The 23,520-nt window shown below is 43.8% G+C and overlaps 2 protein-coding genes across 2 annotated transcripts in view; one reads left to right on the top strand and one right to left on the bottom strand.

The window, feature by feature from the left end:
• Positions 1-15,714, top strand: part of adcy7 (adenylate cyclase 7) — a 39,315-nt gene extending 23,601 nt beyond the window's left edge. Inside the window, exons 6-26 of the mRNA XM_029499077.1 lie at positions 2,582-2,742; positions 4,298-4,409; positions 4,514-4,641; positions 4,898-5,056; positions 5,298-5,430; positions 5,546-5,728; positions 5,987-6,030; positions 8,618-8,695; positions 9,106-9,175; positions 9,292-9,389; positions 9,505-9,589; positions 10,398-10,535; positions 10,674-10,760; positions 11,235-11,428; positions 11,681-11,789; positions 11,875-12,033; positions 12,467-12,613; positions 12,777-12,884; positions 12,980-13,094; positions 13,959-14,083; positions 14,410-15,714. Coding sequence (XP_029354937.1) covers positions 2,582-2,742; positions 4,298-4,409; positions 4,514-4,641; positions 4,898-5,056; positions 5,298-5,430; positions 5,546-5,728; positions 5,987-6,030; positions 8,618-8,695; positions 9,106-9,175; positions 9,292-9,389; positions 9,505-9,589; positions 10,398-10,535; positions 10,674-10,760; positions 11,235-11,428; positions 11,681-11,789; positions 11,875-12,033; positions 12,467-12,613; positions 12,777-12,884; positions 12,980-13,094; positions 13,959-14,083; positions 14,410-14,556 — 2,580 coding nt within the window. The 3' untranslated portion in view covers positions 14,557-15,714. The remainder of the gene's footprint in view (positions 1-2,581; positions 2,743-4,297; positions 4,410-4,513; positions 4,642-4,897; positions 5,057-5,297; positions 5,431-5,545; positions 5,729-5,986; positions 6,031-8,617; positions 8,696-9,105; positions 9,176-9,291; positions 9,390-9,504; positions 9,590-10,397; positions 10,536-10,673; positions 10,761-11,234; positions 11,429-11,680; positions 11,790-11,874; positions 12,034-12,466; positions 12,614-12,776; positions 12,885-12,979; positions 13,095-13,958; positions 14,084-14,409) is intronic.
• Positions 15,715-15,771: 57 nt separating this feature from the next.
• brd7 (bromodomain containing 7) lies at positions 15,772-22,833 on the bottom strand. Its single transcript, XM_029498413.1, has 17 exons — positions 22,739-22,833; positions 22,176-22,369; positions 21,990-22,083; positions 21,851-21,908; positions 21,581-21,725; positions 21,284-21,394; positions 20,870-21,039; positions 19,785-19,899; positions 19,402-19,477; positions 18,991-19,098; positions 18,761-18,896; positions 18,155-18,266; positions 17,992-18,039; positions 17,218-17,305; positions 16,449-16,592; positions 16,051-16,191; positions 15,772-15,935 (listed from the first exon to the last, which is right to left on the bottom strand). Exons 1-17 carry the CDS (start codon positions 22,785-22,787, stop codon positions 15,862-15,864), a joined length of 1,863 nt encoding a protein of 620 aa, XP_029354273.1. The 5' UTR covers positions 22,788-22,833; the 3' UTR covers positions 15,772-15,861.
• Positions 22,834-23,520: the final 687 nt, after the last annotated feature.

Raw genomic sequence — 23,520 nt, 5'->3', positions numbered from 1 at the left:
CACCTTCAATTTTATTTAAACTCTTGAACCATTTCTTAGAAAAAGGAGTTATTCAAAAGTAAAAAAAATAATAAATTAAATAAATTAAAGTTACTACATTAAGTTAAGGGACAATTAAATTTTTCTTGAGTCCTTGAGATGTCTTCACAGCCTGGAGAGTCCAGAAACACTCCAGGGAAATAAAAGGATGGTGACAACACACTTGGCTTTTACAAAAAAGAAAAAAAACAAGTGGAAAATTCTGACATGATGGAGCAAAAGATGCTGTGACCTGATGAAGGAAATAAGTAATCCTTCAAAATTAGCTTGTTGTAACGCAAAGCACTCTGTCAGACCGAAACTGGGCGAAGAGTCATTTTCTATATTCTGCCCCTTACGTGCCACGAGGTGTGGCCGTGGTTGCATCATGCCAACGGCGTCGAGGTATTTTCAGCTGTGTTGCTACGTTGCAGAAGGAAATAGCGGGAACTTTGACCAGAGCGAGGCGCAGGAGATTCTTCAGCAGTCTAGAATATTAGATTGGGAAGAATATGTGCGCTCCGACAAGGACAATGGCCTCAGTGTACCGCACATCAGCAGAGTGCGAGCGTCCTTCGGAGGCCCTGAGCCGAATCTCTCTCTGAATCTTTATAACGAGAGAAACACAGGAGCTCACGCAGACGCCCCTCGCTCCACCTGACCCATCCTGAGCCAATATTAAATGAAGATTAAAATCCAAACGCCGCTGGGTTCTGGTACATTTCATTTTTTAAGCACAGATCTGAAACAAAACGTCCACGATCGCCCATAATCTCGTTTTTGTCATTCACTGTAAAAGGCAGAAAAGGTTATTAAAGGTTGTGAACACTGAAGTGCTGCAGCAGTTTGAAGAGGGATTAATCATTATTCATAAACGTTTTAAAACTGGCCTCTTCACATTCCTGTCTTAATCAAGCCGTTGAACTTTGAACACTTCCGAGGCCTCCGGCTATTCCGGCAGACTGACCTCAGTGTGTCATTTTGAATGGCATTTAGGTATTAGGCCATTCCCACAGTTGGCACAGTCTGGAATATTCCTCCCCCGTGTCATGTTTACTGTTGTTTGGCGATGACGGCAGCATGAGCACGGTGAGACAGTGCTTGGATTTACTGTATTTGGCTCCTGTGCCTGGTTAAACCTGTATGAGCATGTTGGTTCCTGTGTGTGTGTGTGTGTGTGTGTGTGTGTGTAAACCTCCAATGTGGTCCCTCAGTAGATCTTTAAGGACAAATTACTGTACAATGGGAGCAAATGTCAAATAAGCTGAACGAAAGCTTAAATTTTGTTTCCTAATATGAAACTAACACACCTGTTTGTGACACAAATGATGGTTGTTTTGTTCGTATTAAATGACTCATTCAAACATTCACAGTGCGGAGTGTAACTGGAGTCAGGAGTTAGCTCATCTGGAGACCAGTCAGGCCGCTTCAACCCCCCCCCCCCCCCCCCCACAAAAAAAAAAAACAAACAAACATTTAGAAATTAATATTTCCAAGAAGCAAAAACAGAAGCTCGTTAAGAAACGTACATCATTTCACGTACATGAAGCTGGAGTGAGACAAAGAGTTCAGTTAGTCCACAGTTGGACAGATGTATGTAGATAAATTCATAAATGGAGACAGTTTAGTCCCGTTACTGCCTGACTTACTAAGAAGACACAATGCAAATCTGCAGAGGTAAAAAAAAACAAAAAAAACAACAAAAAACTGGTGAGCGATGGCAAAAAGCCTTTAAGGGAACTTTGGGTCTGACTAACATCTCTGTTCATGAGTCGACTACACGTAAAAACACTGAGCAGACATGTCCGTGGCAGGAAACCACAGAGGAAGCTGCTGCTCTCCAAAAGAAACACCGCTTTTACGCCTGAACTTTACTAAACAGAATCTTGAAACTCCACAGTGCTACTGGGAAAATGTTTTGACTTAAAGTTGAGTCGTTTGAGAGGAAAATGAAGCAATAGGCCGTCATGGCAGTGAAACGTGCTGCGTCGTGATCCGGAAGCTGCTTCGATGCTTTGACGCCTCGACAGATAATGAATCCAACGGGAGTCTGAGTCTGTATGCCAGCTGAAGCTGAGCGTCGCATCGGGACAATGAGCCCAAACATTTAAGCGCTGAATGGATTAAAAAGAAAGAAAGAAAATCCTGGATTTGGGTTTGACCCGTCGCAGCTCAGACCTTAAACCTGCCAGGCCCTCAAATACACGTCTGAGCTGAAGCAGTTCGGAAGAAGAGCAGTCAAAAACGATGTGCTGGTCTGATCCTCAGCTGACGGGGAGACCTCGGTTCAGTCATAAAGTTAAAGGGCTCTCTAACTTTTTCCACCCTCGCTGTGGAAGTCTGCAGCTAATGAAGACATAATAAATGCATCATCTTTTTTTTTTTTATTGTGTGGTCTTAGCTTAAACACACAGTGCTTCACTGTTCTGTTAATTTAGATCAAATTTTATGACCAATTCATGAAGAAAAACAGATAAATCCAAATGTTCCACGTCCTTTTCCCCTCCCACGACAAATGGTATGGAAATTCTGAATCTAATTGTGTGTGTGTGTGTTTCTGCAGGAGAACCTGCTGCAGTCTGTGCTGCCTGTCTACATCTCCATGAAGATGAAGCTGGCCATCATGGAGCGGCTGCAGGACTGTAAAGACAAAGCAGAGCAGCAGCGCCTGGTCAAAGACAATAACTTCCACAGCCTTTATGTGAAGAGACACGAGAACGTCAGGTGAAAGCTCAAACCGTGTGCTGCTGAAATGATGCATTTAGGTTGGAGATGGTTCGATTTATTTATTTTTTTTAAGGGATTCAAATGTTTGTCCACACAATTACAACTTTTTTTTGTAAAGCTCGAATGCAGCGATAGAAGTTTATTGAATATCCCGAGATATATTTAAAGTAACGAGGCCTGAACCCGCTCTGCACTTTGATATTCTTCACTAACAATAGGAGGTTTATCGGGCTAATTTCACTTCCAACCACCCTGTTTTCAATTTGATGAATCCGAATGAGTGGCCGTCTGGGAAAAACACAAAGCCGTAAAAAGTGCAAACAAAAGACAGATTTTTCTGACCGCATCTTGTAATGCTGCAGATTAGTGTGTGTGTTAGGATTGACCCACTTACAGTTTTTTTTTTTTTTTTTTACATTTTATTAATTTCGTATGTGCTGACAGTTACAGCTGTAACTGAACTTTTAGCAGATGGTTCAAGTTTTGTTTTTGTTTTTTTTTTTGGATAACTCAAGACAGGCTAGTCTGCTTAATCATGAGAAGCAAGAAGACTCTGAAAATATATTATACTTTATTTTCAAAGGCAAATTTCAGCTTTGCATCGTTTCCCAGAATGACAGACAGCTAATATATACCTTCCTTTTGTCTAAATTAATGTTTTAACAGTAGACTTTTTGCTAATTAGCAGGTCATTGTGAAGGCATCAGCCATGCTCGTTTACAGCCAGAGTGAGAGGGAGCTGAATGATAGGCTGCGTTTCTGCCCCGTTCCTGTAATTACCCCAGTCAGACCGGTCATTAGCTGCGTCGTGTGTCTCCTGCAGCACCTGGTGCAGCAGGATGGGGCAGGTGTAACATCTGTGTCCCTCTGCTGGCCGGCCGGCCCACACGTGCGCTCGGCTGCACGCTGTGTAGCTTATTATCAGTTTAACTCACAGTTGGGCGTCTGGATGTTTGATCTGTTACTTCTCTGAGCTTCATTTGAGGCATACGCTTGAATTCAGTTCACAGTAAATTAAGATTCACCGTCAAAGGCCGTCATCGTGCTGTAATTTACAGTTGGGCTTTTGCCAAACTTCCAGCTGTTTAGTTGTTTTTTTTTTACCATCAGCGTCTTTTGGAGTTCAGATGAAACATCATCGTCTCTTCAGTTTAATGGCCGGCAGCCTTAATGATGCCGAAGTTATGACCGCGTCTAAAACCAGACAGGCCTTTTAGTCCACCAAAGACCAGCTCCACAGGAGACTCTCTGCAGATGTGCTGGCTGAAAAAAATCTACCTCTCAGTTTGGGAGGGTTCGGGTTAATGGTCATAATTGGTTATAACTGGCAAACAAAGCTTTTCAGAGAAAAGTAAAAAAAACTGAAATGTAATGATCTTCATGTTTCCAAAAAGGTCGGAAGTTTATTTCACTGATTTAAAACAAACAAAAAAATAAATAAAAAATGGGGTCATCAAAAGGCAGAGGCTGTATTTACTACTTCAGCTACTCTACCGTGATAACTGTGTATTTCATTTGTGAGATGTAAATTTGTGTGTGTGTCGTTTTTCAGTATTCTTTACGCCGACATTGTCGGCTTCACCCGGTTGGCCAGTGACTGTTCCCCCAAGGAGCTCGTCATCATGCTCAACGAGCTGTTTGGGAAGTTTGACCAAATCGCGAAGGTGAGAATCTGTTTTTGTCGCTGTGACGGATAGCAAGAAGAAAATATGTTGTGTAAAACTTTTTTCATTTTTCTTTTTTTTTTTTTGTTTTTCATCCTTTACAGGAAAACGAGTGCATGAGAATCAAGATCCTCGGCGATTGTTACTACTGTGTGTCGGGGCTGCCGGTCTCTTTGCCTAAACACGCCAAGAACTGTGTGAAAATGGGCCTCGACATGTGTGAGGCCATCAAGTGAGTTTGTGTGTTTAAAAGGGATTTGTTGGGCTCTTATATACCTCAGGTTAGTCTTTAAAGGTGTTATTCTCTGTCAAGTGTATCGTTTAAACCTTACAGTCAGACCCTAACGCTCTGGTGGATGCTGTTTTTTGTTTTTTGTGACATATTGGGATGTCGTCCTCAGACTGAATTGGACTGACAGACTGATGTTAGCAGAGAGAAACGACCTTCAGCTACGAAGCGCTTTAGATTTGCTGTGAAACTCTCTCAGGCAGGTACGTGAGGCCACTCGGGTGGACATCAACATGAGAGTGGGCGTGCATTCAGGCAACGTGCTCTGCGGCGTCATCGGCCTGCGCAAGTGGCAGTTCGACGTGTGGTCACATGACGTCACTCTGGCCAATCACATGGAGTCGGGAGGCCTTCCAGGGTATGTGGAACAGAGCATCATAACACTTTGTGCGTACAGTAGAGCAGCATGTCGTTTTATTTTATTTATTTATTTGTTCACGTCTGTCTACAGGCTAATCAACAAGCCAACATAAAATCACCAATCTTTTTTTCTTTTTATTTAAACTAATAATCATTTATAGCTTTTTCAAAAATTTTCTTCTGATTAAAAATCACGTAAGCCACGCCAACCTTTATGTATCGGCTCTCTGCTCTGAAAGACGTGTCCACATCACTGAGGCGACCCTGAAGCACCTGAACAAGGCGTACGAGGTGGAAGAAGGCAACGGCCACCTGAGGGACCCCTACCTGAGGGAGCTCAACGTCCTAACCTACCTGGTCATCGATCCGCGGGTGAGTCCAGCCGAAACTGCACATCGTGATGCAAAGAGTGACAAATGTGTATTTTTAAATCTTACAAATAGTTGCTGGTATGGTGAAGATGTATATTGTGTGTGTGTGTGTTAAGTCCAAGGATCCGTCGCTGAACACCCACAACATGCCTAAACCTCGTGTGAATGACGGCCTGAAGATGCGGGCGTCCGTGCGTATGACCCGTTACCTGGAGTCCTGGGGCGCCGTCAAACCTTTCGCTCACCTCCAGAGCCGGGAGGGCTTCACCACAGACACCAACGGAAAGCCGCACGGCAGGGTGGGTGAATTGTGTGTTTCTTGTCTAACGTGAAGGGAACAAGTACACAAATTGAAAGCATGGTCCGGTTGTGTTCATTAATCAGGAGAAATGTCGAAATGTGACGTCGTCTGAGAAATAGACGGGTAAACTACAGACGGAGGACGATGTTTGTTGCTACACATGAGTTTAAAAAAAAAAAGGATGTGGGGGGGGGGGGGTTGTTTGTCTTTTCTAATCCGGATTTGGTCTGAAAGTTGTTTTAATTTACTTTTCCAGGACATTCCCCTGCGAACGGCCCCCAGCTCCATGATCACTGAGAGGTAAGACACAAAGCACTCAGCGCCTGTTCTTACTTTAAGGTGTATAATACCGCAGCAGAGTGGAAGTGAGACAGAATGTGCTCAGCCATAACCGACCTGGGATTCATTCTGTTGCATATTCCTGTTGCTCAATAGCATCATGATGACCATGACTGTATCAGGAAAGATTGTCTTCCTTCATCTTGCTCTGCCAAGTTTCCTTTCCGTTGGCTCAAATAATTGGAACCAGGTCGTCCCCTTAATGACACTTTATGAATAATATTCTGCAATTCTGTATATAAAACCTTTCAAAGGATAATTTCATTAGACAGTGAGCTACATTGTGCTCATGGAGATGATCAATAATGTGTGTTTCTAATGTAAGAGAGGAAATATTCACATGACAGCACTAGATAGTAAGCAGCTTTTTACATGTGAGATTCCTTCCTGCACTGCTTTGTTTGTAGATTCATGATCCACATTTAAAATGTGAAGTATATACAGAGGAATCGATCCGGGCGGGATGTTCAGTATAAAAAAATAAAAGGAAAGGAAGGAGAACGAGAATGAAAAATGGAACTATTACATTTGGAAGTCTGAGAGGTGACTGTTGAACTGCAGTTTCTGTGAAACCCCCCAATGGGATGGGGAAAAACTTTACACCCACAGGATGACAGGAAGTATAAATTATCACAGTGCATCATCATCATCAAACGCTTTATAAGGAACACTTGTGGCAGCACTGCAGAGCGAAAAAGATCTTGCAGGCACAATTCAGAAGCTTCATCAAACTGTGAAACTTTGCGATCTCGCTGACAGACAGCCCCGTTTGAGTGTTTCTGAAACTGCAGCTGTTCTGGGATTTTCAAACAGAACAGTCTCTTAAGTTTAAATATAAAATCCCCCTGCGAAATGAAATGCCAAATTGAGGCGAGAGGTCAGAGGAGAGAATGAGCCGTCTGGTCGAATAAAGAATCCACGAACTGAGCCTGCTCTTGTCAGCAGTCTGGTCAGACTCTGAACCTGTTGGAGTATTTTTGCTGAGTTTAATATTTTCTAATGACTTCTTCCACCACAATTCCACAATAATGCCACAAGTCACAAAGCGAAGGCCCTTCCTGACCTGACGGTGAGCTCAGTGAACTCTGGCCCGTCTCTGAATATGAAAGATGTGGTGGAAGTCGAGACTGCATGAATGTGCTGATGATGAATAATATATTAGACATGTGCCAACATTTAGCAGAATCTCAACGCAGGCCTTTCAACACCTTGTGAAATGTCTGTACACGGTGTTGGTGTTGTGTATCGCCTTTTTAATAATGCTGCTAGTCAAGAAGCAGTTAAAAACAGAGGCGGGGTGTTAAGAATGAGGAAAATGAAGTCGAGTCTTGTTTGCTCAGTGAAGCTTTGCTGCTGCTGCTGCTGCTGCTGCTGGTGGGAGTGCAGAGCTCCGTGACACGCCCGCTCATTAGCTGCTAACAATGCACATAGAAAATTGATTACGGTCATAGCTGGTAATGGTTATTTCCCTTTGGCTGTCTGGCACAGGACAAATGTTTAAAGTGCAGCTACTGATTAGCGAGCAGTACTCACCTACACATACAGTGTGGGCCGGAGTAATGTGATTTAGAGATGATAAGTGTGCACCTAAAAGCTCAAGCATTCCACTCTGGGACCTTTAATCTGGGAAATTGTTAATTTCATTCATGTATTCCAAGTCCGCTGCCGTCCACTGAGGCAGCAGCTGGTGAACACAAGCTCGATAAAAATATATTTCCTGTGGTTAAAAGTACCCGTGGTGAGCGTGCGTACCAGCTACTAACTGTTCTCGATTGGATTTTCACATTTAGTTTGATGGCTGAAAGGCCCTGCGTTTTTGTCTGTGATGAATCTGTCTTTGTGTTTTACGGTCGCAGCTTTGATGAGTCTCTAGAGGAACCGTTCACCTTGCCAGCATCTCCATTCAGCAGCTATAAGTGAGGGGGGGGGGCCCTTGAGGTCCACAAGGTCCCTCAGATCGGTAGTTCTCAACCTTATTTTTTACAGTATGACCCCTTTAAACAAAAAGAGCTGCAGATTTATAGCTGAAATGAATTACGGCGCTGTTGTTCAGCAAAACAGTTCGTGGATCATCTCGATTATAACAAAAAAAAAAAAAAAAAAGTCACACCCGCATTTGTCTCCACCCGAGCTGAGTGATAGCATCCTGTCCGTCGCAGTGAGAACTACTGCCTCAGTGAAGAGCTGTGCTGAGGTTTAACACCCTTCCTCTGCCGGACAGCGTGTGATCTGAAACTAACTGCTGCTATTAACGGGGCTTGTGTATATCTGGGCCTGAGCATCTGTGGTGAGCGTTTCCTTCCTGATAGAGTGGAGCGGAGTCGTCCAAGCAGAAACACTCCTACTGAATCTCACAGAGATCATCGAACACAGCCCTCCCTCCCTCCTGCAGAACTGTCTCACAGGCCAGACATTATCTCTTCTCCCCAATAATGCTCAGAATTACCTCCAGGCACAGCTAACCCCCCCCCCCAGCGTCCCGGGCCTCTGTCTGCTGCCCCCCCCCCACCACCAAGTCCTAATTATCTGCATGCTTTTTTCGCCGCAGGACCAAATCACAGAAGAGCAAGTTTGACGAGGAGCTGCACAACGAGATGACCACGACCATCGACGAGCTGAACAACAAGTGGGTCCATTTATTTATTTATTTTTTTACCATAAATGAATTCATGTCACTTCTCCATCAGACATTTTAACCTAAAGGCAGAGCGACACAAGCGTGGATGATTTTTAAGACCTGTCGAAGCTAAATCACCAGCTCATCTTGTTTTTTCATGCAATAATATATATGATACACTGCTGTGACATTGGTGGCTCCAAAACAGGTAGTTTAATTTTGTTGTTTTGTTTTGTTTTGTTTTTTTTGTGTGTGTGTGTGTGGTTTATAGTGTCACAGTGTTTCTGTCCGTTATGTAAAATTCACCATTCACACAAAGTTCCCGCCTGTTTACTAACATCATCACAAGCCCAACAACTCCTTTTGGACTTCATAACAACATGGATGTGACACTTCTTTTCCTCTTTCCTCTCTCCCAGGCAGTGGTCTAAGTCTGAAGAAAAAAGCCGTTTTGCTTTGTGGTTTCCAAAGAAAGAGCTGGAAAAACAGGTTAGCCCGACACAAAGCTGCGATGATCTGTCTTCGGTCAGCACCTGAGAACCGCAGAATCCAAACGACTTCTTCTCTTCTGACGTTCAGCTGTGTTCTGTGTTTCTTCTTCGTAGTACCGAGCTCTGGACCTGCCGATGTTCAAACACTACGTCGGCTGTGCCACCCTCATCTTCCTCTGCATATTTGTGGTTCAGATGCTCGTTACAAAAGAGTGAGTACGACCGAACGTTCCCGTTTGTGGTGTTCGACGAGGACGCCTTGGACGAGTGGAGGCAGACAGGTGGAGACTGATTTCTGACTTGTTTTTTTTTTTTTTTCTCCGTCAGCCAACAGATGTTGGGGAAGTCGTTTGGCGTGTTGGTCTGTGTGCTGCTGCTGACTCTGGCCATCTGTTTCGCAGGTCACTTACAGGTCAGTGTGTTGAGTCCGACCGTTCACCGTTCAGACATTTGGGCGATTCAGCTCAGGGACTTCATGTCAGCTAATATTTGGGTTTGTGAAAAGTAAAGAAAAAGTAAACTTCACAGTCACGGCGAGCCTTTCACGCCTCACAGGGAGCCTGTGAAAGTTGAATAATCCCGGCCTGGCTCTGACTTGGATGAACTGTTTCATTAACATTCAATGAATTTATTTCATCTACGGTTGATTTAAATTGAATGTAAAATTCTTGATAGATGATTGTGTTCCTGTGGTGTGAAGGTCACACAAAAAAAAAAAAACAGCAACAGCCTTCAGTTTTGCTCAGCATCTGTCCATCATCGCTGTCAGGATTACTCCTGTTAATTGGGGCTGTATTATCCTCTTTGCATTATTCCCAGGGTGTTAATTCTAATAAATATACAGTGAAAAGCTCCAGAGTATCTACTGACCGGTTCCATCTCCAAATAAAAAGAGAATGTACCATGTGAAAAATGCCAAAACATTCTTGAGGAAGTCATAATGTTTAACATTTGCACGTGATTACTTGAACATATTCATTTTTAATTTAATGAGGCCGAGTTTTTGGCAGTTTTTGCTGTTTGTTCAGTGACTGTATTTGAATTAATGAGCCTGACTGTGTGTGTTACTGCATTAATGTTCAACTGTGCCAGAAATATCAAGTGTGTGCCTGGAAAAATTCCCCGTGCAAACCGTGCTGCAGCTTTCTATACCTTCAGTCCTCGACAGACGCCGTTCACATGATGTCTAGAGATGTTTGATTCCGTCTTCCTGTCTGCAGCGGCTGTTTCCAGAGAAGCTGTCGAGCTGTCAGTGGCTGCCGGCCGTGTCGGAGGCGGTGGTGAAGCGGCCCTGCGTGCGCCTCCCTCTGGCCACCACCACCACCGCGGTCATCATCATCCTGGCAGTCTTCAACCTGGTAAGATGGCGGCCGCCGCTGTTGAGAGGGTCGTTACATGATCTGCTATTTCTGGCCACGCTGCACTTCATGCCAAACTTCAGAGCTCTCTGTTCAGTGTTTAATATGCCAGTCACATCTTTTCTTATCCCCCTCTAGTGCTTCGTCCCGACACAAGATATTGCTGACCTTTGTAACGTAACTCATTCCACGGAGCACGAATTAGGAGGCCTCTTCTACCTGCCTGTGAGTGATGGATTAATTTACCTTCGGCAACAATCATAAAATCTAATGTTTTTTCCATATCAGGGCGGATTAAATCATATTTGCAAATAATCCTGCTATGTATTATGGTATGAAATACCAGAGACGACGCGATGCCAGTGGGCTGGATTTGAGTTTTCGGGGTCAGATATTTCATTAAAAACGTTGATATGTTCGACGTGGCCACTGCCAGAATATGAACGTCTGAGATGATGGGGGGGGCTCGAGCTAAAACATCTGAACAGAACATTGGCATGCAGTTGTTGGGCACTTTAAACTGTCACTTAACAGCATGCATTCATGATAATCAAACACTGAGGTGAATTTAAATGAACGCTTTGTGTTTCGTTGACGGTTTCTCCTGCTGAGAGGAAAAAAAACATGGAAAGTCGGTTCTGCTGTTTGTTTAAATGGCCGAGGCCTGATTCCATCTCCTCCCTCCCTTCTCTCACGCAGTACTCCGTATACTGCTGTATCCTCTCCCTCATTGCATGTGGAGTCTTTCTGCGGGTGAGCTTTGAGATCAAAACGCTCTTCCTCAGCCTGGCCTCCATAGCGTACTACGTCATCATCCTCAGCACCAACAAGAAACTCTTTGTGGAGTACGGACATTTCCTCTACTCTCAGAACAACAGCTACAACTGCAGCAGGTGGGATTTAGTGTTGTTGGTTTTTTTATTTGTATGTTTGTGTTTTCTGCTGACAAAAACAAGTTTATCATATGTGAAAGAAATAATTGATTCCATCGTATTAAAAAGATTTGAGTTAATAAATGATATATTGATGACTTTGGGGAAATAATAAATAAGGAGGTGGCCAACGTTAATTATGAATTCATTTTTAATTGACATTAAATTTCACGTTTCATTCAAGTGAATGTCTGTGCATTTATTCCACCGCAGAAACGATGAGTCGGTCCTGATGTGGATCGGGCTGGTCAAACACCCCCAGGTGATGAGCTGCATTTACATCACCCTGTTCCTGGTTACCATGCTCATCATCGCACAGCAGGTAACGACAATCAGACAGAGACGGAAATAATCTACATCTTTGTTCCGGTTATGATTTATGCTTTTCTTTCTTTATTCATGGCCAGAACGAGTCCTCCTCCCGTCACGACTTTCTACTAAAATACAAGAAACACACAGAGCAGGATGAGATCGAGACCAGGGAGAACCTGAACCGCCTGCTGCTGGAGAACGTGCTGCCGGCTCACGTGGCTGCGCTGTTCGTCGGTGAGAATAAAAAGAACGAGGTAAAAAGTCGCGTCTTTTATTATTGTCTATTTCTACCACGACTCATTCAGAGAAAGTTTAATAGAAATCCGTTCACATTTAGAATTTTTACACAATTTCTCTTTCAAATTGAGTTGCTTGTTTTTCAAAATATGATACAGCGAAGATAAAGTAAAAGACGCTTTCAGTGAACAACAATAATAAAAAAAGTGAGAAAATGGTAGAAGTTGAGAGGATGTTGTTTTTATTTTTTTAATGCTGTGATTATTCAGAGAATCAGTTAATTCATAATGATCAGATTCTGACTTTGTCTCTTGTGTTGAATTTGGAATGATGATTTTACAGCACATCTTCCCAAAAGTGTCACACAACTACATGAAAGCTAGAATAAAACTTCTTACTGTTTATTCTGTGTTTTGTGTTGGGGTTTTTTTTTTTCTTCCCCCCAACAAGGACCTCTACTACAAGTCCTACGACTGTGTGTGTGTGATGTTCGCCTCGGTGCCGGATTTCAAAGAGTTTTACACCGAGTGCGATATCAACAAAGAAGGCCTGGAATGTCTGAGGCTGCTCAACGAGATCATCGCCGACTTTGACGAGGTCAGGAAGAGAGCGGAGGAAATCCTCTGTCATCCTCCAGTGTGTTACTGCTGTCGTTGTTTATGTGATTGTAATTGTGCTAAATGGATGCAGGAGCGGGTTGTGTAAGAGTTCCCACGAGCACACCTTCACTGGTTTTTCCGTTTGTCCCTGAACTCCGCAGCTTCTCTCCAAACCGAAGTTCAGCGGCGTGGAGAAGATCAAGACGATCGGCAGCACGTACATGGCTGCGGCCGGACTCAGCGGGACGCCCGGCCAGGAGAACAACCAGGTGGAGTATCTTCCCGCTTCACACCTGAGAAATAAGAGCCACAGCCGAGAAGGTGATGGTGGCGGGATGACACGGCTGCGGTTGTATTCTTTCAGGACGTGGAGAGGCAGCAGGCCCAGATCGGGAACATGGTGGAGTTCGCCATCGCTTTGATCGGCAAGTTGGACGGCATCAACAGACACTCCTTCAACAGCTTCAGGCTCCGTGTGGGTGAGTGTGCTCGGCTTCTCTGCAGCTTCTCCGGAAACCTTTCACTGACCCGAAACGCTGCGCTGCATCCAGCTCAGGTTTCCATGGTTACGCTCTGCATGATTGACAATCCGTGCTGCGTCTGATGGAGTTCTCAGAGGGACAGACCTTCGCTTTGTGGCTTTTAATGCAGAGAAGAAATGACTTCAGTAAATGTTGGAGTCAAGCCAAAGAAACAGAGAAAGAATACGTGTGTGTGTGTGTCGTGTCGTGTCTTTGGTCCTGCCAGCGTTATACCCAGACAGCTGATTGTGAGCAGACATAAAACATTTACATTTTTTTGGAGATAAAACTTACATAAGGCGCAAACACTGAAACTCAGACAGCGCTGTAAACCTTCCTTCACAGATTTCAGATTCTTTATCAGCAGCTGTGTCCGAACACGTCGTACCTCCAAAACAAAATACACCACCTCCTCGTCTTGAATTATGTTTATCAAAAAGCAATTAGCGTTTGGCACAGAGCTTTTCCTGACAGCAGACTTCCCTCATGCTCTGAGTGGACACTTCCTATTTGATTATATGAAAAGCTTTTTCGCTGAGCAGTTACAGCTTTTTTGGCAGACTTCATGAAATAAAAGGAAACCCTTTTTACATGCAGTAAAATGATTGGCTGCGATATTTTCTAAACTGTCACTGCTTCATACCCAAACTGATTGTTTTGTCACAATGAATTAAATGTGTTACTGTTTTTTTTTTTTTTTATCATTATTATTTTCATTATATTTTCATGGAGAGTCTCCAAATTCTGCTCATGCACATGCATGCATGCAACAAATGCAGAGTGAGATTTCACAGAGCGTCCTGTTCTGTTGTTCTTCCACAGGCATTAATCACGGCCCAGTAATAGCTGGAGTGATCGGGGCGAGGAAACCTCAGTACGACATCTGGGGCAACACAGTCAACGTGGCGAGCAGAATGGAAAGCACCGGCGAGCTCGGGAAGATCCAGGTAGATTGAGTTCAGTCCAACAAAGGGCAGAGTTTAAAAGGTCCACGGGTCACTTCACAAACATGGCTGGACTTCCGAAGATCAAATTTCTAAAAGAGTTGATTTTCTAAATCCATCTTAACATTTGATTAACATGAACATTTGATTTGCCCTTTTCCTGCAGCAGCACTTTTTGAAATTCCTCTAAAATGTACAGATGCCACAACAAAGATAAAATTTAATTGTATCTGGGATTAAAATTTATTCCGGACGATATAAGTTTGTAAAAGTTTTATCATTTGAACTTTGAAGCTAGTTTGATTTATCCTTTAAATTTTTACTTCCAGGTAACAGAGGAAACGTTCAACGTGCTGCGGGAGCTCGGGTACTCATGTGAGTGTCGGGGATTTATCAACGTCAAGGGGAAAGGGGAGCTCAAGACTTTCTTTGTGTGTACCGACATGAGCAAGCAACAAGGAATGGGCCTGAGCTGAGGCCGGGCCGCCGCCGCCGCCAGAAGCGGAGACAGACTCACGAGTCAAAGAGTTTACAAACTTCTGCACGCCACGAGTGTTGAGACAGACGTGACTGTAACAAAGCTGCGATACCTGTGATGTTGCTGAAGGAAAACAGCGAGGAAAGGAGTCGCCGCCGCCACCACCGCCGTGCTCTGTGCTGCATGCGACAGCGAATTCTCCTCTTGAGAGCCTTTTTGTCAGATCAAGATGTGGCCGCCGTGACGGCCAGTTTGTACAGTCGCCATCTTTTTCTGCTCACGAACACATTCACCTCCAGTTGTCAGTCACTTTTCTACCTTTTTATTTTTTGTCTCTAACTCAGATGTTGTTTGTGAAGGAAAGGATATATAATGTACTAATGCCAAATGCTGTTGTGTAATTTTTGGAGACCAGTTTGGTCCCTGTAAAGACAATGGATTCTGTTTGGATCATAATGTGAAACCAGTCTGGTTTTCCTGATGGAGAAGGGGCGGACATTCAGCTCTGTTACTGTGTAATGAGCAAAACAAATGTGAGGCGGTGGGACAGAACAGGCCGTACATTAGATATAGAAACACTTCATCTGAATATGTCTTAGAGAAAAGAGAAAACAGAGTACATTTCAACTCTAGACAAGCTACAAGAGTTGCCTCAGCGCTACAGCTTTAGATTCAACAACTCTCAACATTTTAGTTTCCAGCTGTGCTTTATTTGAGTGAGATATATATATCTGAATATATATGACAAAATATTTGCTGTACTACAGGAGCTGGCAGGCAAGTCCATGTGCTGTACCTAGGCCATCTGTTTGAGTGTTGTTTCTGCTCAGATAAATCAAATTTCAGTGTCTGCTGCTGCCTTTCTGCTGCAATGCAGGAAGTGTGTCCTCAGTCTGTGACCCAATAACCTTCCTGCTGTGAATGTTTTTCTGGTTCCGGCTCCAGATGATCACCTGCCCTGATCTGGATTGTTCTCTGTGCCTCCGGGAAAATCTGAATTTGTCTCGTGGCCTTACCGTCTTGAGACCACCATCCCATCTGTAATTGTGGTTACATAATAATAATAATAATAATAATAATGTGTTGGCCTTTATGTGAACAAATGTGATATTGAATTTTGTACAGCTACAGAATGTAATAAATGTTTTCCTATGGCTTTGGTTGTGTGTTGTGTAATATTTCAGCAGAGTCCAGGTTTCTTTATATATATATATATAAAAAATGGTTTATTGAATGAAATCCATACAAATGTCACACAAAAAGCATTTCTTTGTACAAAACTTAAGTTATTGATGGTTGAAGTTCATTTTACAGCGACAACCTGAACCGCAGCTTGACAGGTGGGCAAAGTCTCCATCGGTTCGGCCATATCCTGCACTGTAAGCAGTTAAAAGAATATTAGAAGTGTCAGTATTGTGGCTGAAATGTACTGTTTCATTTATTGCTCAAAGTCCTACAGAAGTGAAGCTTGTTTGTGCACCAGGTGAGGTACCTGTGGTGAGGTCTGTGAAGGGCTCAGTGAGTTCTGGAGGAAGCGAGACGCCCATCGCCTTCCTGATGCCGTAAATGCTGCTGACATCACACGGTGCCACTTGACCGGTCAGCTCCGCCAGGTTCCCCGTCACCTTCTCAGCTGTGAGGAATTGAGTAGAAACGACATCAACTACAATGTTTTCCCACAGCTAGTTTATTTGCTGAATGCACTTAGTGCCTCTAGATGGGAAAAACTGATAGCATAGCATGCTATCAGGCTAACCTACAAGTTTGCAATTAAAAGAAAGGAAATGTTAAACATCCCTGAGAGAGACGCCACTCTGAATGAGTGTGAATTTTAGTTTAAAGCTTAAAGAGGTAGCAGATTTGTGTTAGATAGCCAGCGGGGGGGCTCACCCAGCTCCAGCTCTTTGGCGGTTGGGGCCAGCAGGCAGATCATGTTGGGGGGCTGCTTGGCGCTCAGACGCTCTTTCTGCGCTTCCTGCAAGTTGCACAGCAGCTTTGTGGTCTCATCCAGTTTCTGCTGGAAGTGCAGGGCTTCTGTTGAAGGGGAGGGAAGGAGGTACAGACAACACAGCACAGTTCATATTTCTTCTGTTGTTGGTTTCGTATATTCACCTCTACTCTGTCTCTACAGTGACATTTGTATGAGAGCGCTGAGCTGCCATTTCTGGGTCTTAGAGGGGGGGTGTGATCTCTGGTCCTGACAGAGGATTGTTATGTGACAGGTTTATACCCTTGTTGTTACATAAGAGCTCGCTGTGAGATTACTTTGCAAAGCCATGTGAATACAGCTGAAAAAATTATTCAAACTATATTACGTGAATCAACAGAAGATAAATCTGCCACCAGTTTTATAAGATTATCTAACATTACATAACATACAGCATGAGCCACTTCCAGCTTTACTGTTTTATGTCTTATTTCTCTGAAAATAACCTCACAGACCTTTTACAGACTTTGAAATCTTAAACAATTACCCACATGTCCATGGTGGAGGTGTTACAAGGTCCTCCAACTGTTTTTCTTGTCCAATAAATTCAAGCTGGTGAAGCTTTATATTAGTTTTAGGGTAACTTTTGAATTAATTACACTGTAAGACCTGCATGAACAAACTTAATTAGTTATTAACTGTGCACAATGAATGAAGTTGAAAAGGTTTTACCTTCAGAAAGCTCCTCACTGATCTGCAGCCCAGTGGCGGAGCACAGGGAGTCAAACCGGCTGCAGCTGGATGCTTCAGGTTCTGCTACCTACGAGAGACAGACGGGAAAACAACATGTAGTCAGAGCAGAAAAATGTATTTGTTGATGGCCAGCTGACGCTTCAGGGGAACCTCCAGGACCTTTGAAGCCTGTTTAGTCGCGTTGTGACTTTGCGCCAATGAAATCAAATCTGAATAAAATCTGCAACACCCGCGCATGGGATGAGAATAAGATGGAGAGCGGCCAAGAACAGCAAACAGCCGGGACAGAGGGTTGCTGTGTGCCTGACGGAGGGGGCCTGCGCTCTGGTTTCCTCTGCTGCTCTGAGGAGCAATTCAGCCCGGCCGCCAGCAGGCACTGAAAGAAAACACGGGCCCCTCCAAATTCTCCACCAGCGGGCCGTTAGCGAACAGCACTGCTGTGTTTGGAAGGGAAATGTTCTTTCCATGCATGGATGGATCAAAGCTAGAGGCAGGATCCTGCTTTGTTGACACAGCTGGTTGATGCAACAGCCATCTATACTGACAAAATGAAATTAAGCATCCACACCAGGTGTTGGAAGAGCGTTACGATGAAGCAATGCACAGCGGGAGCAGCTCATCCGAACGCCACATCAAACACCGAGTGGCTACAATGTTCCAGAACTCACGCTGATATTTCTCATTATGAACTCTGTATCGGTTTTCGTTGGTTCTGTGTGGGGGGTCGATGTAGTTGTCTGTACAGTGTCTTACCTCTGAGTCTCCCTTGTCCTCTTGTGTATTTGCTGACTCCTCCATCTGCTGGAGAGAGAAGAAAGACAGGAAAATATATACAACTCATTCAGAAAATTGGCTGTGTGACATTTAACCGGCCGCTGTTCAACACTTGAGTTAAAGGTGGATCGGTAATTCTTACCGGCTCGGTCTCCTTCAGGGCTTTTGAATGCTCTCCGTTGGTCATTGCATCCAGGAGATTGTCTGCCAGCTTGTACACATATTCGTCTGATTTGGCAAGAAACTCTGACAAGCTGCCAAACACACACATTCATAACAAGTATTTTCTGAGCTGCAGCGAGGTTAGAAATCTGAATTATTTTGTTGGCCAGGCATGAGAAGTTGAAATCAACTCTGATGATACCGGACATCAAAAGAAAGACACAACGGCTTCTGGGACAGCTGAAATATTTTCCTGATTTTAAAGCAAAGTGTGATTTCCTATTGAGGGAAATAAGAGACATGTCCATGTGATCATTTCCTAGTTATTTACTCCATAAAGACTCCATAAAGTGAGGCACAGAGGAAACGATGAGAATAGATAAAACAGGAGAGTAAGTGACACAGAAGAGAGAGCCTGGAACTTCAGTCTCAGAGCTGAGGTCAAAGTTGAGGCCTCGTCCACAGCTGACAGCTGCTCTAGACTCAGTAAACCCAGTAAAAAAGAGAAACATCTGGAAGGTGATCAGACAGGAATGCATCGAGTGACGCTCTGTGTAAAGTGCGTTTACGCTCAGACTGTACATACCTGTCTGAGCCCTGCAGACTGGACTCCTCTCCGTAGAAAGAGTAGATCAGGTCAGAGTCCTCCTTGCTGATGTTAGCGAAGCTGGAGTCGTAGGTGGGTGCGTAGGAGGTGAACGGCCCGTAGCCCATGTAGGACACTGAGGAAAGTGTTTTTACACACAAATGACCCATTCTGATGATGTACAGGAGATCTGATCTGACATCACCCATGACGTCATCACAGTACAGTACCTGGAGTAATCCTGTTCCTCTTGTCCTCCCTGAAGCCCTGCAGGGTGTTCACTCCGCTCTGCAGCCGGTTGGACATCATGCCCAGTTTCACGGGACAGTAACCAACATCTGGAACGGGAAATGCCAATATGTGAGCTCATTTCACGAGGTCTCTCACCACCTCATTTTCCTTTACCTATCAAAGGTCTGTGGATGTAGCTACCTAACAATCATTTTCATTATCGTTTCATTTCCCAAGGTCCACAGTAACATCTACAAAGTCTCAGTCTAAGAGAACTGGGAAACATTCTAATGGCAAAAATGGGATCAAGCTATTTTTTGTTTTTTTTTAGGTTTTTACTTTTACTTTTATCAATCTCTGTTACTTTTAGGTATTTTAGTTAAATCTGGGATCTATTAAGGTGGACTTACCTCCTGCTGATGGATCGGCTGGATTAAGGATCGCCAAAGTTGTGGAGCCATCACATTTCCGCCTCACAAACTCCAACTACGCAAGAAATATAGTTTAAATTGTGTAAAAAGACCACCGACTCTTTGAACTGACTTTGTAGTGATTTACCATTTGGGATGGACATAAATAACAAGATTGGTACTAAGAGACTTCTCATTATAAATGTCAAGAATAACAAATCTCCTACAAGACTAAAAGAAGCAACTCCTCTGTCTGAGGGCCGAACTGCGAGCTACTTCTCTTTTCAAGCCATCGTTTTGAAAGGATCAAACTTTGACTGGAGAATATGTCCGTTTGAAACAAAATAAAACCAAAAAAATTCTCAGTTTAACTTTGCTCTCACATCACACTGCAGCACTCTGTTAGACAGCTTTCCTCCAGACTCCTCGATGATCTTGCGGATTTCCTCCAGTTCTTTTTCTGCCTTCTCTGCTTCATCTTTGGAGTCCTTGTCCTGTCTGCAAATGAAACACGGACATGAAAGACTAAAAGACAGAAAAGTTTTGTTTCTGTGATGAGCCTCAATAGCATGCACACATGAGAAAAACAAGCTGCAGGGAGGAGATCTGTGTGGACTCTTCTGTTCATTGAGCCTCCCCCTCTGTTTGTCTTTCACTCAGATAATCTCCCTCAAAGCATTTTATTGACACCACTAAGCACCTTCAAGATTTTATGTCTCATCTTCATGCTCAAATTTCTGCCTCACGGTTGTAGACCTTTGAAAATACAGTCCAAATCTCTCCTTCCCGAGTTACAGCGTTGAATAAAGGTCAGGGGTGTTTTTGCAGAGCAACATGATGCCACAGTGAGGTTGACCTTTGACTCAATGAAAATGAAATGCCACCACTTCAGACATTTGTGTAAAATTAGCATATGAATTCCCGAGTTGTGTCTAAAATTTATTTGGAGAAATCTAAGCAGTTCCTCTTAAACTTTTAAAGATGTAAAGGAAGCAAGCAGCTGAAGGTGTCTCATTCCTCTGAACCAGTCATAACTAACGGACGACTTTAATCAGCAGGTTTTGTTACATCACTGGGCAACAGCACGTCGGTTTCAACGATGCATGGCCTGAGAGAAAACAAGGCCCAGCATGCTTTGAGGCATTCCTCACATTCTCCACCTCTGGCTTCACAGTGGCAAACTTATTTACTTTAGTGTCAAACGAAAACTCCTGTTATCACTGTGAAATGACCGGGTGGGAAATGGCTTTGCTCAAACTGCTGTTTTCTTACTCCTGCCAGTTAGTCTTAGTGGAATATGAACATAAAAAAAAAATCCCCATATCCATTCAAGATATGGAAAGAATTTTTGTTTCCTCACAAATGATATTATCTCAGCTCTCACATACACTTTCACAGACTTTAGAATAACAAAAATGACATCAGAGCAAAACTACATGAAATTTCAAGAGTTGTGAGATGAAAGAACCTGGGTGTGCCTGGAGTGTGGGAGCTGTCGCTGGTGTCTGTGTTCATGGGTCCCTCTCTGTTCTGGTCCAGGCTGCTGCCACCTTGTTCCTCTGACTTGCATGGTTGTTTGGCAGACGGGTCGAGGCCGGACATGAACTCTATGCTCTGCTTCAGACTGTCCAACCGCTCCTACAGAAAAGACAGTAAACAGTTAGAATTAGAGAACGAAAACCTGTCTGAGGCACCTGCTGGTACAACCGAGTGTAGTTTGTTATCATCTGCTGCCCCCCTCTGGTGCAACACTGCCAAAGCAAGGCCACTTAGTTCAGAACAAACATTACTACACATTGATAGCACAATTTATTGAGTGATTGAGTTTATGAGTGATGTCACAATAAACAGAACTGAGGGACAAATCTATGCAGATTCATACCTGGCTCAAGATCTTCATTCCAGAGTGTAACAGTTTCCGAGCGGCTTTATGGTAGATTGTTTCTTGTTTGTTGTAAATCATGGCGTTTTCACACATAATTCTGAAATCCATCTGCAATAACAACATGTTCCAGATGAAACATAAGACAGAATGATAAAAAAAAGCTCTGGCCAGTGAGAATGTATAACTCTTAACTCTAAGTCTTTGTGACGTTATTCTTTAATTTGTTATCTTTACAAGAGTTATTTTAGTTCATCCTGCTGAATGGGTACAATTAGATTAAACATTGTGTGATACCTTGAGTTCATCCAGTGACTGGTAACACTCTTTCTTTACTTTGTCCCTCATCGTACTGAAGTCCATGGGGCGTTTGATAACTGAAGAGTAACCAGGAGCAATCAGATCTGTCACCGGAAATGAGAAGAACGCATTGGGGTCTTTCCTACGGGGAGAACACACAAACACAGACATTGTTTATTCCCAACAGGAACAATTCATCAACAAATGGCAAAAGGAGACAGAGCAGTCGGATCTGTTACACGGATGAGTGAATGATGAGCACTCTACCTCTGGAGCTGCCTGATGAGCTGATTCAAAGCTTCCTGCAGAGGAGTCTGTTCCTTTTCTGTTGGTGACAGATAAGGTCAAAGGTCAAGATAAGGCAGCAGTTGGGAGACAAACTCAACAGGACGAGAACTGAGCCTACCTTCGAGTTTGTCCAGCTCTGAGCGGATTGGAGTTCTGCTTTGCTCTCTGTCATCGTCTCCTTCTGCATCGTGCCCTTTCTTCTTCTTTGCCAACTAAGATTACAGAAACAACAATGAAGTCTAACAATGAGGATCAGGACCCCCCACCCCCCAAATCTAAGACCAGGATCCTCCAGTTGAGCTACCTTTTTCTTCCCTTTGTCATCCTCCGGTGACCCAAAGCCCCTCTCCTTATCCTTCTTCTTTTTCTTCTTCTTGTCTTTGGGTTTGTCGTATTCCGCCGGCTGCTCGTCGTAAAACGTGTCCAAGCTTGAGCTTCCGGCCGTCACTTCGTTTCCAGACACTTTCAGCACCAACTTCAGCGGCCTCTCTCCGTACTCTGCAGTCGGCAGACGGACAGACAGGAGCCGTTATCCACCTGACGGCTAAACCCAATAGCCGCTAACAGATAGCCTGTCCTGCTTAGCATGTCTGCAACGGAAGCTACAGTTTACATGTAACATTTCATTGTATTCTCAAACCCCTTTACGTTGACCTCAGACCTAAAACTGACTGAACAACACGGATCTTGTTCTCGATCTTGCTTTCTTATTAGCAATCTGGCTAGCTAATGAGGCGGCTAATGCTAGGCTAACATGGCTACCGGGCGCCAACAGATCGTTAAAGCGTCTGCATTCGGCCTAAATCAATCTAATAATAATAACTAACCAAGGAGGCATGTGGTTGAACTGTCTGTGATTTAAAATACCTTCGTATGCGTGTTTTTCCGACTTGTGCTTCTTGTGCTTCTTGCCCATTGTTTGTGTTTTGATCTGGCACCGGCCGGTCGCCTCCCCGCTCGGACCGGAAATACAACAACCGGAAACGGCGTCTGACGCATGCGCACAGCGCCACCTGCCGGAACGGCGGGGACTAAACTCGGGGTAAATTCTCGCCAGAAGAGGGCAAAGTAAGTTCAGATTAAAGTATTTCTCAGAACTGCCCCCCCCCCTTCCTTCAGCTGACCATCGTTTAATCGAAGCAAGTAGATCTATTCACTTATTTGTCTTTTCATCAAAGATCAACACATTGTAGACTTTTGCACTTAAAGTTAGTATTTTTCTTAATTGTTTAACACCACAAAGTGTGTCAACTTTTTATGACATTGATGAACTTTTAGTCTTGCAGCTAACTATTTATCTAAATCTATCTAAATATTTTGTCGCATTTTTTTGACCCAGCCCTCCCTGGTAGCTAGTTGGCTGATCTTTATTGAGTGAAATGACCTTTGTGGGGCAGGGTGAATATTGGGGGTAACAAAGGACCAACAAGATGCAGAGGGATGGACAGGAGAAGGGAAGGGGAAGGGTGGTGCTGGTAGGAACTAGAGGGGTGAAGGATGCTGTAGTTTTCCCACCACATCACTCAGGATTATGACATTCCAGAGGATTTCTGTGTAGAAATTTGGAAAGATGGGAGTCCAGATAAGTGAAAGAACAACTCAAGCCCATTTTTGGCATTCATCACTCCTTCATGATGTGACCTACACGT

The sequence above is a fragment of the Echeneis naucrates genome, chromosome 3 (genome assembly GCF_900963305.1).
Source record: "Echeneis naucrates chromosome 3, fEcheNa1.1, whole genome shotgun sequence".
Classification (NCBI taxonomy): Eukaryota; Metazoa; Chordata; class Actinopteri; order Carangiformes; family Echeneidae; genus Echeneis; species Echeneis naucrates.
The sequence above is the reverse complement of the archived record's forward strand: the minus strand, read 5'-3'. Positions and strand labels throughout refer to the sequence as shown.

Coding starts and splice junctions, on each gene's coding strand:
- brd7 (XM_029498413.1), bottom strand. CDS start 22,787: ATGGGCAAGAAGCACAAGAAGCACAAGTCGGAAAAACACGCATACGAA. Junction 21,726..21,850: donor CTCATCAGGCAGCTCCAGAG/GTAGAGTGCTCA, acceptor TTCTCCCCGTAG/GAAAGACCCCAATGCGTTCT. Junction 19,099..19,401: donor AGCCGATCCATCAGCAGGAG/GTAAGTCCACCT, acceptor TTCCCGTTCCAG/ATGTTGGTTACTGTCCCGTG.